This window comes from Hippichthys cyanospilos, chromosome 11 (assembly GCF_059441005.1).
Source record: "Hippichthys cyanospilos isolate Australia breed blue-spotted pipefish chromosome 11, RoL_Hcya_1.0, whole genome shotgun sequence".
In the NCBI taxonomy this organism is placed as follows: domain Eukaryota; kingdom Metazoa; phylum Chordata; class Actinopteri; order Syngnathiformes; family Syngnathidae; genus Hippichthys; species Hippichthys cyanospilos.
In genome coordinates this window covers 2,992,150-3,008,425 of record NC_142379.1, presented here as the reverse complement: position 1 = coordinate 3,008,425, position 16,276 = coordinate 2,992,150, and the positions used below count along the sequence as shown (strand labels likewise).

The following is a 16,276-nucleotide window of genomic DNA, read 5'->3' as shown; positions in this document are numbered from 1 at the left end:
GAGTTTAGGAAGATGAGATTTATTCTCTTTTGCTAGTTTTGACATTGTTGCCAAAGGGTTGGTGCGTCTTATACACTGTAACAAATAACTCATTTAACCGCATAATCAAGGGTGCATCCCATACACCGGTGCGCCTTATATTTGGGGAAGAACGTAATAAATTAGAGCTATTGTTTAACTTAAAACTGTCTAAATCCACATTGCAGCCACTCAAAAGTAATTATTCTGATATAAATATCAAAGCAAAAGAAACTTTAAAAAATCTGCAATTGAGCATCGAGTCTTATGATGAATCATATATTTGAGGCACTGTACACATTCACTTATTGCTCACAGTCATAACCTCAAAACGTTATACAGTCATAAATCAAGCCCCGCCCCTTCTGTTCGTATATTCGTCATTTTATAAATTGACCAAATTCAGGAAATACCCCACGGTGGAATGCGGCATCTTTGGCTTCCCGACACGGTGCCTTCAGGTGACCCCGACTATATCTAGACATCATGAAAGCGCTCTCCCTTCCTCTGGCGCCATTTTCTAAGCGGCTACTGCTGCTGCCTGGTGTGTTTGCGGGTCGCGGCGCGGCTCTCGGTGATGAATTGGAGCAGCACTGAGGTCAGCGCCTTAGCCTTTAGCTGACTCTGAAGCTTGGCAAACAATATGTGAGGGACCGCGGGGGAGGGCAGAATCCTGTGAGAGATGTACTAGCTGCAGTAATGAGCATCCTTCTATTAATACCTTGTTGGTTTAAATGGTGAACGACGATTTATGGAGCTTAACCATAGCCACTAAGGTCACATTTATCTATGCTTCATGTGACCCTTTAATATATATATATATATATATATATATATATATATATATATATATATATTAGGGAGGAACAGGGAATAAAATGCATGCAAAGACAGTGAACAGCACATGATGATTTCTAAATATATCTAAAAATATCAATATGCAACATTTAAATGATGTAAAGTCCAGCTGGTTACATTGCCAAATGATCACTTCTACAACATCCCTAGAAAATTAGTCCCATCAATGCCGAGTTATTTTCGGAAGCGGTTCACGGGCTACTTTTGTAGTCCTTGATGACTACACAATTCCTGTGGGTATTATTTTGATAACGCCAGAGCTAAATTAAAAGTAATAAAAGGAAGGAAGAAAGGAGGGTATCTAGTAAGCGAAGCAAAGGGAAGCAAGGAAACTAGGGAGGAGCAAAGCAAGGAGAAGGAAGCCGAAAACAAGGAAGGAAGGAAAAGAAGGAAACAAGGAAGGAGATACAAAAACTAGGAAGGGAGCAAGGAAACAAGTAAGGAAGGAAAAGATGGAAGTTGCAAGGAAACAAGGTAGCAAGAAGATACAGAAACTAGGAAGGAAGGAAGGAAGGAAGGAAGGAAGGAAACACAGAGGCATAGAAACAGTAAGAAACTACCACAGAAGGGAGTAAGGAAGCAAGGAAAACAGGAAGACAGGAAACGAGTAATAAACAAAACAATGAAAGAAGCAAGGAAACAAGGTAGCAAGGAGATACAGAAACAAGGAAGCAAGAAAACAAGTAAGGAAGGAAAAGAAGGAAACAGCGAATTAAGGAAAAAAATTAGCAAGGACGGGAGTAAGGAAGCAAGGAAAGAAGGAAGTGATGAAAAACGGAAAGAAGGAAGAGAGGAAACAAATAATAAAGGAAGGAAGGAAGGAAGGAAGGAAGGAAGGAAGGAAACACAGAGGCATAGAAACAGTAAGAAACTACCACAGAAGGGAGTAAGGAAGCAAGGAAAACAGGAAGACAGGAAACGAGTAATATACAAAACAATGAAAGAAGCAAGGAAACGAGGTAGCAAGGAGATACAGAAACAAGGAAGCAAGAAAACAAGTAAGGAAGGAAAAGAAGGAAACAGCGAATCAAGGAAAAAGGAATTAGCAAGGACGGGAGTAAGGAAGCAAGGAAAGAAGGAAGTGATGAAAAACGGAAAGAAGGAAGAGAGGAAACAAATAATAAAGGAAGGAAGGAAGGAAGGAAGGAAGGAAGGAAACACAGAGGCATAGAAACAGTAAGAAACTACCACAGAAGGGAGTAAGGAAGCAAGGAAAACAGGAAGACAGGAAACGAGTAATAAACAAAACAATGAAAGAAGCAAGGAAACGAGGTAGGAAGGAGATACAGAAACAAGGAAGCAAGAAAACAAGGAAGGAAGGAAAAGAAGGAAACAGCGAATCAAGGAAAAAGAAATTAGCAAGGACGGGAGTAAGGAAGCAAGGAAAGAAGGATGAAATGAAAAAAGGAAGGAAGGAAGGAAACAAATAATAAAGGAAACAACGAAAGAAGCAAGGAAACAAAGTAGCAAGGAGATACTGAAACAAAGAGAAAGGAACAAAGAAACAAGGAAGAAACAGAAGGGCGCAAGGAAACGCAAAAACTCGCAAAGAAGGGAGGAAAGAAGCAAGGAAAGAAGGAAGACAGGAATCATGTAATGAACGAAACAAAGAAGGAAGCAATGAAAAGAGGTAGCAACGAGATACAGAAACTAGGAAGGAAGAATACAAGGAAAGTAGAAAGCGCGGAAACAAGTTATAAGGGAAACAATGACAAAAAGTAAGAAACAAGGTATTCATTTGAAATGCTTTGGTTTTTATGTTTTTTTTTATACTGTATGTCTTTCAATTCATAAGTTAATTTTATACGTTTAAGGGCTGTTAACATTCAACACACACTTAATATACACTAGTTTTCTTATGTGGCCTCCCATTATTGCTCAACCGCACATTTCCATTTTCCATGTGAAAAAATATTCTCACATTTCCGTTTAAAAACAAACAAAACTAAACAAAAGATGGAAGTATAACAATCAAGACAATAATAATTCAATTAAGTGAATAGTTATCCCAGGTCAAAAAAATCCCTACTTTATGCTACATCTTTATATTTATTAGTAGTGTTTACTTTCACGGTTTCACGACTTGATGCTTGCGGGGTTACATAAAAGCAATTTGGTCTTCTTATTTCACGTTATTCCACGTGTTCCATCATTGTCAACACACATAGGCGATGTGCGTCACGTGACACGTACAGTACATGGAAAGAGACAGGTGAAAAAAAATGGCTTAGAAGCAACGCGGTGTTAAATCCGACCCAAGACAAAATGGCTCCTCTCATCCAGACGCGTTTTGATGTTGTTGTATTGCTGAAGGCGTTCACAAGAGCCATGTTTTATTCAAGCGTGCGCGTGTACGTGAACGCCTCATCCGGAAGAGCACGTCGAGGAAAAAAAACCCGGTGTGAGAGAGCCACCTGTTGGCCAACACGCGTTATTGCACAGACTCGAGACTTCGAGGCCTGCATTTTTTTTTTTTTTTTTTTGCGCAACCGCACCTTTCCATTTTCCAAATGGCAAAACGCGCACACGCGTGACATCAACTGTTAAATAAGCTCCCGAGCCGCGACTCGGTTCCGAGGTGAAAGCTTCTCCTTGGAATTTCCCCGTGAGCTCATTTCAATTTCTAATGGAGCACTTTGAAAGCTCTGCTTGATGGCGCACGCGCGCACAAAAGCACAGAGCGCGTTCTCGAGTGCATCCTGCCGTGACAACACTTGACTCGGGGGGCTGACATGAAAATGGGAACGGAAACACCTATTTCCGCTTTTTGGAGCGAAACCGAGCCCCAGCTATTCACCTGAAACTCACCATTCGCGGCTGGCAACATTTTGGAGCAACTTTTGGTCACCGCCACCAGATGGCGCCAGAAACAATATTTCGAATCCGGAACGCAATTTCTGGAGAAATTGCCTGTGAAGCCTAAATGTCAAATTAAAAGATAATAAAGAAAGATGTAGAATAATTTCGTAGGACATAAAATGATATGTATTGATCTGGAATGGGTTAAATTAGTCCAAGAAACGTAGAACGTAAAAGGTAAAACAAAATCTATTCATTTCTAGTTTTGGGGGAAGTGGCTTTACAAAAAAAGTAAAAAGTATCAGTCAAAATCAGTCAAAAGATGTGCAAATACGAAATGAAATATATTTAAAAAAATCTTTTGTCAAATTCACTTGGAGGACGTGCTGAAGTCCGTTGGCAGGTTAATTCAATTCAATTAGGGGCTTCCGAAGCACACTGCAGCACTTAAATGTGAGCTAATCAGTCTGAACGTATTCCCGGCTTTCGATTTAATATAAATACGAAAATTTAACACCGTTAATCTTTCATAAGGACCTATTTATAGCAAACTTAGTCGCTAGTCAATCAAGTGACAGGTGGTGGCGTCATTAGCTAATGCTAAATGCTATCTCGTCTGACAGCTCCACAGCACAAAAGAAATCAGTTCAACAAGTTACTCACCATGATCCAAGTCTTTTTGTTTTTTTGTTTTTCTCAGTTCTCGCAGTCATTGGAAGATGGCTGTTTCGTATCCAACATTTTGGAACAATGATACCACATAGCCAGAAGCTTGTGTGATATTTACCACTACATTCCCCATAGTTCTTATCACCGGAAGCAGAAAGTAGTTCTCTAATCGAAATAAAAGTGACACGACAGAAATAAAAAGGGCTATTTTTACCTCTAGTGGTACGGAATGAAACTACTAGAAATCTTTTGGTTTGTTTAGTTTAAATTGATAAATCCTCCAGGATTCAAATGTCTAACTGTGTCCAGTAAATTGCAATATCTTAATGTTCACTGTTTTAAAAAAATATATTATAAACAAGACAAAGCATATAGAGAAGGATTGTTTGTATGAAATGATGGATTTTATGTATTAAACAAAAATGACAAAAACCTGTTCCTGAGAAAATAATAACAATAACAATAACAATAACAATAACAATAATAAACAATTGTAGAAAGAAAAAAGTAAGAATTGATCTATGGGAAAGTACAAATACTGTAATCAGAAGAGGAATGTAATCTGATTGCATAAATAAAAGCATTTTTTGTAGTGGGTGAAATTTAATTTGAATAATAAATTGCAACCTTTAGAAGGAAAAAAAACTAATTTTCATGAAACAAACCTAAGATGCTTGAAAATATTAGATTTTGTTTACACAAAATAAAACGAATAAAAATAAAATTTATATAATAATAATGATGATGATGATTATTACATCAAATAATAATCGCAATATTAATCATGATTATTATTACTATATCCATATAGTTATAATGATAACAACCACAATATTACAAATAATTTGTACTAACATAAAATACATAGACAAAGGACAAAAAAGATCAAAAGTAGCATTTTTTGTTATTGTTTTAATCATACTTATTGATTCTTCCTGTCATATTAGGTCTCCGGCATGGATAGATGAACAAAGATAACGTGTAACTTATTTTTTTTCTTTTACTGTTCCCAAAAGCCGCCCCCCCCCCCCCCCCCCCCACCATCACAATGCAGTATCATTCATTCCAGCTAAGCACAAACAGATGTGTTCAAAGTCCACCCCCTCTCCCACCCCCTCACCCGATTGGCTGCCCACAAAGCCCAAAATCACCGCTTTCAACCCTTGACTGTAAAAAAAAACCACTTCTCTTGTTGGTTTTCTTCTTTTTCTCCAACGTTTTGCTCTACGATGGCGTCGGAGCATGACCAAGCGGTCCTGCAGGCGATCTTCAGCCCCAACACCCCTTTTGGGGACGTCCCCGCACCGGACCACCAGCAGGAATTAACGGACGACGGTGAGGGATGGAAGACATTTTTTGCACACACGTGAAAATGGAAGAAATGAAACAATCAATTTAAAACTTTTTAAAGGTTTATTTTGAAAATTTATTTGGAAAATATTAAGACGAAAAAAAGAACACTTATTCAAAATCAATTTTAACGTAATCTTAACCGTCACAGCTTATGCATAACTTGCTTAAAGTTATAGTCCGTTTGACAATTCTTTGCAGTAAAAAGTTTATATTTTGTCCATAATGTTTATAGTGTGTACCAAATCCTTAATCGCCCCATTTTAAAGGAATAGTCCAATTATTTAGCCATTTTTGGCATTAAGGTGTTAATATATTGTCTCGATTTAACTCTTTCAGTACCAGATAGTTTTAGACGCTCTTTGGCTGAACATTTGAAAATATTTAAAAGTTATTTAAATGCGCAACTTAGATTGAATATCTTACCACGAGATATCTGGACAACCAAAAATGTAAAATTACGTCTTTGGGGTTAAATGAGTGAATTTGATGACAAATATTTTTTCACATACAATTGATAACTTCAAAACGCCATTTTTTTTTCTTGCTGTTGACTGAATATGAAGGCTCGGGTAAGGACGAATCACAGCTCACATATTAGTCATGTGACATTCATAAGACGGACTGTGATTGATTGGTTGTCAATCAGCACGTGTGTGTCATTTTCAGTCGACTGCAAGGATATCTTTTTAAAGGTTTTAAGTGTATGCGAACATTTTAAAAAATAACAAACCAGAAGGAAGACAACTAGTTTTTACTCGCGAGGAGAGCGGATAGCTTCCGGTCTAAATACACACCTAGTCCACTTGTCATTTATTCATTTGGTTTAGTTACAAAGCCTTCGGTAATTATTTACATATTTTTTTCAAATATTTTGAAGTGCTGGACCAAAGGAGTGTCTAAAACTGAATTGGTTAGTACCTAATATAAACATGTAGTGACTTTTTTTGCTTGTTTTCTCTTATATTTATGTTTAGATGATATGCTTTCAACCTGTCAAGATTTTCTGGGCGCGTGGTGTGAAAAGCGCCCCCTTTGCAACCGATTTATCTCTCCTCTGTCAGACAGCCCCTTCGACGCAGACTCGCTGAGGCAAGCGAAGGACCTGGAGACGCTCGGGGTCTCCGCGGCCGAGTCGGGCCATTTGGAGGAAGCCCTTGAGCTGTTCGCCCGGGCCGTTCGCCTTCTCCCCGGCCGGGCGTCGGCCTACAACAACCGGGCCCAGGCCCTGCGACTGCAGGGCAACATCACAGGTACTAACAATGACATTCGAATGAATAAAATGAAGCTAGATCGTCGCAGAGGATAAAGAATATACGCACATCAGTTATATGTTCCGCCTGCATGTGTTGGGCTCGGGTAATGACCAATCACGTTTTATGGATTTGGTCATGTGATGTTCTTAAGCTGAGCCGTGACCTGAGCGACTGTGATGTCATTTTCAGTCGACATTAAGTGGCAAAAAATGGCCACCCATTGAGATGATCGCAGTATCATTCTTATTTGAAAGTATCGAGTCCTCACAGAGACCGCCAATACTCCGGGAAACAAATTACCGATACTCAAGGGCATAAATTAAGTGAATTTGAATCATTTGATGGGTGTGTTGATTTATGGACAACCAATCAATTATCAAATTGATCAATAACAATTTTTGATAACAGATTGTTAAGATTGTCCTCTTTCGAATTTCAGCCAGTAAATAATAATGTATTTCCACAGGTTTATTTTAAGTTATTTGGTACATGTGGAGACGACTGATACTTATGGTTAACCATTGTTGAAATTTGTCCAATTCCTTCAAATTTCATCATTGCACCAGGAAATAATCCTCCATTTTAGCAAGTTCATTATTTTTGTGTCAAATCTTGCAAATATTTGCTTTTACTTTGGAAAAAAATTACCAACATTATTTTTTCGCCATTTTTCAGACTTTACGGCCCCAAATAATAATTGTATTTTAGCGATATTATCGCCCTGTGAATTGGAAGAGGTTTACAACTTTTCTTTTTTTAATCAGATTCAGTGACTAATCGTCAAAATAATCAAGAAAATAATCGATTACTTAATTAACTGTTTGTTACATCCCTAATCACGAAAGTTCTTTGTCAACCGTTTTTTGTCATTGTTTTGAGTTAGAGTTTATTTATATAAAAAGTAGCATATAAAAACGTTTATGAGTATCAGTCTGGAAAAAGTGGTATCAAACGTACAAAGCAAATACGACCTTTCGATTATTCCAGCTGCTCTTACCCCGAATGGCAAAATAACCTCGTCTGTCCTCAGGCGCTCTGGAAGACCTGGACCGAGCCATCTCGCTGAGCGGGGGCCGGGGTCGGACCGCCCGCCAGGCGCTGGTGCAGCGGGGCCTCCTGCGCAGGCTGGCGGGCCGGGACGAGGAGGCGCGCGGCGACTTCCGCCGGGCGGCGGCGCTCGGTAGTCACTTCGCCCGCCAGCAGGAGGTGCTGCTCAACCCCTACGCCGCGCTTTGCAACAAAATGCTGCGCCAGGTCATCGGCCAGCTGCGCAACCCCGACCCGTGCCAAGCGCCACAGTAGACGTCGGGAAACTCGATTTTTATCCATATTTTTTTGGTTCCGAGTGTGAAATGAAACCAAATAAATCGTTTTTCAGCTGTACATTCCTGAAAAGGTGTTCTCAATTTTGACAAATTGTGATGTCACAAAATGGCTGATTTGCATAATAGTTTCTTTGCCCATGACTTGTGGGGGTAGGCTGAGCAAAGATCCAGAGCTACTTTCGAGCAACTACCACATTGTTCGAAAGATTTTAACCAAAAGGTGAACAGACCTTTATTGGATTTTATGGTATTGTTAGAATAGAATAGATTTATTAATAATTACTTAGTTGATATATGTTGTTGTGTGTTTGCCCAGTAATGTTTAATCCTTGAGCAATTTTGACATAAATTATCGAGTTAAACCGTCAAGAGGTTAAAATAAATATACCAAAACAAAAAAATTGTGTTCATAATACATGTGTATAATTTTATTTAAGTGTATAGTCTAACATTATTTTCTCAGTATTGACTCAAAATGCACTTTAGCTTTTCACCAGTAGATAGCAGTCCAATCAACCATTACAGATATGTGTGTGTGTGTGTCTGTGTGTGTGTGTGTGTGTGTGTGTGCGCGCGTGCGCGTGTGTGTGTGTATTTGCAGATTTTTTTTTCACAGATCAGAGGCGAATTTCTGGTGTGTGGGTTTTTTTCTTTTGTTAAAAAATATACATGAATAAAATTCCCAAATGAATTGAAAGGTTGAACAACAGTGACATCTAGCGGCAGTAATGGTGAATGGCATTTTGGAATCCTAATTTCATGCAGCTATGTTCAGTTTGTGTTGAAGGCATATATTGCTGTAAAGAGGCTGTTTGAAATAAAATTTAAAATCAAAATCTGTGTGAATATCCGTATATAAAATATGTTCCAAATAATGAACGTATATGTTCACTCCGCTGTCACCTATACACGACCAAGTCATATTCTGTTAAAATTTTGTTGGTACTACTCAGTGCACTTTATGGTCCGAAACTACAGTATAGAGTACTCATAATTAAAGTCACGCCTACAGTAGTTGACACAGTGACTAGTTCACAAAATATGATCCTTGAAACAGTTTAATATCAATTCAAACTCATAAAATTAACCTAAATCTGGAAAAAAAAATGTCTCAAAAGTAATCAGGTACAATCAGCACAAGCAAATACTATGTAACTTCCACTAACAACCCAGGCTAAAGTTAACTCCCCTCTACATACTCAGATCTTTAAAAAATCAAGAGGTATCACTTCAACATACTTCCTTGATACCGATTTGTCTTCGTTACAGCGTAGTTACCGGACGTTGCATTTGATTCCTTGCCTCTTCGCTGACTTGGAGCAAGCCGATTAAAGCCACGGGCTGCGTGGAAAGCTCCCTCTGGTAGAAGGGGCACGTTCGCAGGTGATCCGCCATTGGGGGGGCGTCCTTGAAGCGCCAATGTGCCACCGGGCAAAAGAGCGAGCTGAACTCCCAAACCTGCGGAGCGCAAAACATGGTAGGCATGTAAGATCGGACGGCATTCATTTCCTTTTTCATTTTTTCGTATCTATCAGAAATATTAACGATATCAACACCTGGTATCGGTGACTAATCGAGAAAAAGTGATATCGAATAGGGATGGGCTAATACTGATAACACGTATTGGTATCAGGCTGTGATACCAAGCGTTGGTATCCAAGTGTTGGTAAACTAATACCAAGTGTTGGTATCAGGTCGATACCTGGGATTACTTTAAGGTATCGGTACTTGCAATGACAGCCGAAACTAAATACAGTATAACTAAATAATGACAGTTATAGACGTCAAAAGTGCCCAGTGAATATTCACCTTTGATATTTATAGCCATCTATTGTAATATCTTTTGTTTAAAACGTAATTGTTTTGTTGTTGGTAAATTTTGCGTATGAAAAGTATTTGTGGTATTGGTATATGTGAATAAGCCTTGAGTTGTTCATAATGATATCAGTCTGAAAAAATGGTATTGAACATCTCTAGAAAATCTGATTTTAATATAAATAACTGTCAAGTATCAATAGATTCTCAGAATACATGCGGGTAAAAATGGCGTAAAATGAAAAAAAAAAATCTGATATCAAAATTTTCCACTAAATGTGGGAGTGGCCAAAGAGTGACAAGGAGGTCATGGACACTCCTTGTCACCATATCGCGAAAATGACCAAAAATTGGACTTTTGACGTCTATAGCCGTCATTGGCAGTGAATGAATTTGACGCGAAAGCTTGTTTACGTCGAGTGAAAGTACGAAGCTGCCATTTTACATTCTACAATAAAATTCCCGATATTAGAAGATCTACTTTAGATTTGTAACCAAAATGTCACACGGTTACAAGGTGTTTTTTTTTTGTGTCCATTTACGAACATTTTCTGACCTTCATTGGGGAGCAGATGCTCAGCTGTTGGTCACGTTGCATTATAAATGTTTTGTTTCCATGAATGATCGCCTATTTGGCCTCCTGTCAGGCCATTCACATCACATTACATTATGCATGCTGCTTCTCATGTGATCCCCCGTCCATACTGTAAATATACCACCTTTGTCCTTTAGATCTCACAAAGCCCACTCACCCCAGTTGCCACCCTTCCCCTTAGCAATGAATCCATACAAAAAAAAAAATATTATTCATCCTTGTGCACACACTTTGCAAACTATACACAATGCATTTTTTTCCAAATTTGGTACCTGCTTTTAAAGGCGTAGTAATTACAGTGATTTATGACATTTTTTTTCTTTCAACCACTCAAATTGTCCAGTGGCATCAGTTCTATCCATATGTAGATTCAATTTATTGACTCCCACAAAAAATTGAAAATGGTATGGTCCGTCTGTAGCCTGTGAAGTGACGATGACACTTGAACTCACAGGTGTGGAACTCCAGTCCTGGAGGGCCGGTATCCTACATGTTTTCAAAGCTTTTCCCTCAAAAACACCTGATTCAAATGATTGGGATCATTTCGAAGCTCCCGCAGAGCTTGCTAATGAGCTAATTATTTGAATCAGGTGTGTTGGGGAAAGAAAACCGGAAAACATGCAGGATGCCGGCCCTCGAGGACTGAAGTTCGACGCCTATGCTTTAACTGGTCTCTACCGCCACCTACTTTCTTGAGGTGAAACACGAGTCAACAAAGAATTTTCTGTTTGCTGACATAGTTCGGCTTTTGCTCAACAAAATGTTGCCAAAATCGCAGGAAAATCAATGTCATAAATCCGATTAAAATGCATTTAAAAATATGAATTAGAATGGTTTGATATGGTCCAAAATTTGGACAATGATTATGTATGCACACAAATTCTCGCACGTCCAGCTGCAATCACATGGAAATGTCAGAATCGTTTAAAAATTTTACATGTTTTAATCATCTGCTGGAAATTTCAGCTCCCTAGTGTTTATTTTCTCAATTATTTCTTTTAAGAAAAAATTGACTTGCATATATGCCAGTAAAAATTTGACATCAATAGTCATCAGTGACACTTAATTATATGCGAAAATTAATCAAAGCATTTATGGCCAATACTTTTTACTGCTGAAAACGGATAAATAAGTTCAGTACCCGATGAAAATAAAGTTGAGTTGAGGTGAGACTTTCTGGTCACATGACGTTTGCGCATATCTTAAAGATGACCTACCTAGGTCCATAATAGCAAAGTGATGGAATGTCCCCAGCATAGTTTGTATTGTTGCAGAGGCGTATTGAGAGTCTGGCTGGTGTTTACAATGAGGCAGCTGTTTAATATGGCTGACATTTTCCACTGACAGCTAACAAGTCAACACTTAGATAGCGGCGTGGAAGCCGTGGGATGTCATTGTCCATTTACGCAATTGATTATTTGACTTTTATTTTATTTGTTATTCCTTTGGCGTTTTTCAACCGATTCTCCCCATTCCGAGTTGAAAATTTTCCCCGTCAAAAATGATGGCAAGCGCGCTTCCTTTTTCTCGTTACAAAAATTCACATTTTCCTCATAATTTAAAAAAAAAAGAAAACGCGAAAATTCGCCATTCATTCTCAATGAGGTCTCATTAATGATCCAAAATTCATTTCAGTTGCATATTCAACATTACATATTTACATCATTCTTATTGGAAATTCAAAATATTCAGCTCTTTCGATCCACAGTCAATTAGCCACCTTGATGACTTTTAAATCTCATCAGGATGACTTTAAATCTCCTCTCTACTACTTAATCTTGTCATATTTAAATGTTGTCATCATGTGAATATTGAACCTTGTCATGTGTATTTCTAAATCCTTAAAAATGAATTCAAATCTCTTCATGTGGCTAAATATCAAGGCGACTTTAAAAATCGGTGTGAAGAGATTAAAAATTGTCACGACAAGATTTTATCTCAGTCATTGTGCGATAAATCGAGATGAGATTAAAGATCATCATATGAGATTAAAAATCATTATTACATGATTATAAATCATCACGATGAGATTTTGTTGTCATGATAACATTGTCTTCTAAATCACATTATAAATCATCACGATGAGATCAAATGTCATCATGATGAGATTAAAATTGGTCTATGAGATTAAGTCAACAGAATGAAATTTAAACCATGACATATTATAAATTGTCTTGATGAGATTGAGTGATGATAAAAATCCGATTTATAATCATGATGAGCTTCAAAATAATCTATATTTAAAATCGTCATTACATCAATATTATAAATCATCATGACAGGACTAAGAATTTTCCTGATGAGATTAAGTCATCCTGATTAGATTCATCAGACGAGAGTCAATATTGTCAAACTCGATGACAAAATCTCACCCTTCCGATTTTTAATCTTGTCTTGATGCTTTTTAAATTTATGATGCCGATCTTTAATCTCATCGCGATGCAAATCTCATCATGATGACTTTGAATCTAATCTCAATCAAATGACTTTAAAGCCTTTGACGCATCATATAAAGCTTTTTACTTGTGACGGCAAGAAACCCCAGAAATCTGATGGACACTTACCTTCTTCCGGCTCTTCCAGGAGCTCCCCCCGTGGGAGTAAGTCTTCTTCTCCCACTTGAGGGAGACCATCCCTCGAGCCTGCAGGAACCCGGCACACACCTCCCTCATCGGACGCGACACTTGTGACAGTTGCGATAAGCTGAACGGGTCCAAGTACCCGGCGACGTGTCGGAGGATCTCCAGGGGGAGTTTGCTCAAACGATCCCGATCTTGTGACTCTTTGATGCGATCAAGCGTCTCCCGCCGGAGATCCGGCCGGATGACCATCTTGTCCACGCCGCGGCGGTATCGGACCTCGGCCGGTTGACCGTCCGGGCGGAAGCGAGTCTGCGCGAAAGTACAGCCGAGATACGCCAGAGGGCAACGTTGCAGGAACCAGCCGGCGAGTCCGGTTTGGATTTCGGCGTGCGCGTTCCGAAAGTGCCAGGGGTATTCGTCGCGCCGGAAGAAGAGGCCGCACGAGAAGCTGAACGCCGAGCTGGTCTTGTTATGTCGCCTGGTGACCGGGTGGGATTCCGCGCAGAGACGGAGACACCGCGCTTTGCCGGCGACCGCGTCGGCGAGCGACGCCTCGGCCGGGAACGGCGCCGAATCCAAGCGGTACGTCTGCGTCCCCACGTCGACGTACGTGCCGTCCAAACCGCTGCTCTCCGAGATGGGATGTCCTTTGAATTCTTTCTCCAGGCAGCACAGCAGCGCGGCGCTCACCTCGTCGCACTTGGGGAGATCTTCGCCGAGGTCGGCCGTGTCCACGCTCCGGTGCGCCACCTTGATCTTGCGACTCGGGTCCTTCAGGTGGCAACGCTTGGCTCGGTAGCTGCTGGGAACGTTGAAGGAGCGGACCGATCGGACCTCGATGGGTTCCAGGCTCCCGTAAACAAAGTCCCGTTCCCTCGGGGTGCAGGCGGCCAGCTGCCCGAAGTTGATGAGCATGGCGCCGTTGTGCACCAGGTACATGTTGTACTCACCGATGTTGGCCTCCTTGCCCAATCTCTCCAAGACGCCGTCCTGCCAAGGCGCCAGTCCGGATGTTCCGTTCTCGCGCGAGGAGCTTCCCCTAGACGGCCCGATTGTCTCCCCGCTGTTTTTAGCTACATTTTTGCTGCTCTGCTCGCCGTTCGTCTCCTTCTTGACAATTCTCTCCCGGGAACCGTAGTTCTGAAGGCTTTCCCCATCCAACCGATCACTTTTCATGTCCCTCGGAACCTCTTCCATCATTTCTGTGCGGCAATGCTGTGAAGATCCACCAGAGGCTAAACACGAGTCTTCCCTTGTGACGTCTAAATCTTCAGGTTCCGTCAACTCGGGGAAAACGCTCTTCATCTTGATTGACTTAAACAGCAGATCTTGATCCCTCATCGCCAAGGCGACGTCAAGGTCTCCGTCGTCTTGTCGGGACGCATTCCTGTAGAAAGTCAGCTCGCTGTCGGGAACCGGCCAGCGGTTCCACTCCTGAGAGCAGCGGACCACGCTGGCGGGGCAAGTCTCCAGGTGGCGGGCCCGCCGATGCCGCGGCATGCTCAGCGGGCAGCCGTAGCCGGCGTTGATGCAAGGGACCGTCTCGTTGGGGCAAAGGAGGCGGTGCTCGTCCTCCTTGCAGGCGTGCAAGGTGGCGCCGCAGTTCTTTGGGCAGCGGATCGTCACGCAACCGACGGAGAGCCACGGCGGCGCCTGGCAGCGGACGGCGTAACAGTGCTCGCAGTGCTCGTGGACCATCGCCGGCATCCTCCTGAACAGAAAAGTCATTGGATTGGTTTAATGGGGGAACAGGCTTTGATTTTTGCCGCGTGAAGTGTAATCGCACGTCTATGGCATCGTGTGGTGCTGTGGCGCTCTCATTTGAATATTACATGAATGAATAATGTGATGAAGAAAAAAAATCAGCGCGTGCTTTATATATAGGTTAAAATATTTTTTAAAATTATGCTCCTTATGTTCGAAATCAATTTACATTATTACTATTATTATTATTATTATTATTATTATTATTATTATTATTATTATTATTATTATTATTATTATTATTATTATTATTATTATTATTATCATTATCATTATTATTATTATTGTAAAAACACGTCAAATTTAAAAATGCAACGATGCTGACATTTCTAAGTCATTGCAAGATTTTATGTACAAAAATAATCTGTACAAATTTTGGACCATATAAAACCATTATGATTACAATTTTTGGAATGCATTTTAATAAGATTCATGACATTAATTTCCCTGTGATTTTTGCAACATTCCGTTGAGTGGCGCTCAAAGTACGTCAAGAAAAAGAAAATTCTTTGTTGACTTGTTTTTCACCTCAAGACAGTAGGTGGTGGTAGAGTCACACTTGAACACTTTGAGTGGTTTAAGGTAAAAAATAATTAATAAATTTAAATATTACGCCTTTAAAAGCATTTATAAAATTAGAAAAAATGCAATGTGTAAAGTTTGCAAAGTGTGTGCACAAGGTTAAAAAAAATCTAACATTTCTAACAAGTACTCAAACAAGACTTACAAACAAAATCAAAAATAATCCAACCAAGATTGAACTGAGACAGACAGATCCAAACTAATGAGACAACAAGGAACAGAAATCTGCCTCAGAAAGCTGATATCAAGACCAGCACAGGTCAACGAGAGAGGTCAAGATAAAAATACAAGAAACGACACGCCAGGTGTCTTAGCGGTTAAAAAAAAAATGACAACCTGCGCTGCGGTAAGAACAAATATTTCTCACCTTGTGTTCTTGACTTGGTGTCACCTCTCGTTGACTGACCTCTTGCACCGCGTCTGCTCTTTATAAATAGAGCAAACGGGGCCAGGAGAGGAGGGTCCGGACCCGGCGCCATTGTCACAGCTTTTCAGGAGGGCCAAGGTCAAGTTACAGCCCACTCTCATTTGTGTGCGATAAGCCCACTACTAAACACTTCAACTACTGAAAATGCGTCACCGCTCTGGCATCTTGTTGATGGCGGTTTTGAAAGACACTCACTTTGCATTTGACAAATTAAAACCATTTCCATTTATAAACAG

General features: G+C 40.2%; 2 protein-coding genes across 2 annotated transcripts; one reads left to right on the top strand and one right to left on the bottom strand.

Moving 5' to 3' along the window:
- The first annotated feature begins 5,496 nt into the window (after positions 1 to 5,496).
- ttc36 (tetratricopeptide repeat domain 36) lies at positions 5,497 to 8,333 on the top strand. The gene is made up of 3 exons (XM_088427618.1): positions 5,497 to 5,679; positions 6,759 to 6,947; positions 7,981 to 8,333. Exons 1-3 carry the CDS (start codon positions 5,574 to 5,576, stop codon positions 8,250 to 8,252), a joined length of 567 nt encoding a protein of 188 aa, XP_088283744.1. The 5' UTR covers positions 5,497 to 5,573; the 3' UTR covers positions 8,253 to 8,333.
- Positions 8,334 to 9,538: 1,205 nt separating this feature from the next.
- LOC148415457 (F-box only protein 40) lies at positions 9,539 to 14,974 on the bottom strand. Its single transcript, XM_088427769.1, has 2 exons — positions 13,250 to 14,974; positions 9,539 to 9,733 (listed from the first exon to the last, which is right to left on the bottom strand). Exons 1-2 carry the CDS (start codon positions 14,972 to 14,974, stop codon positions 9,539 to 9,541), a joined length of 1,920 nt encoding a protein of 639 aa, XP_088283895.1.
- Between the last annotated feature and the right edge of the window lie 1,302 nt (positions 14,975 to 16,276).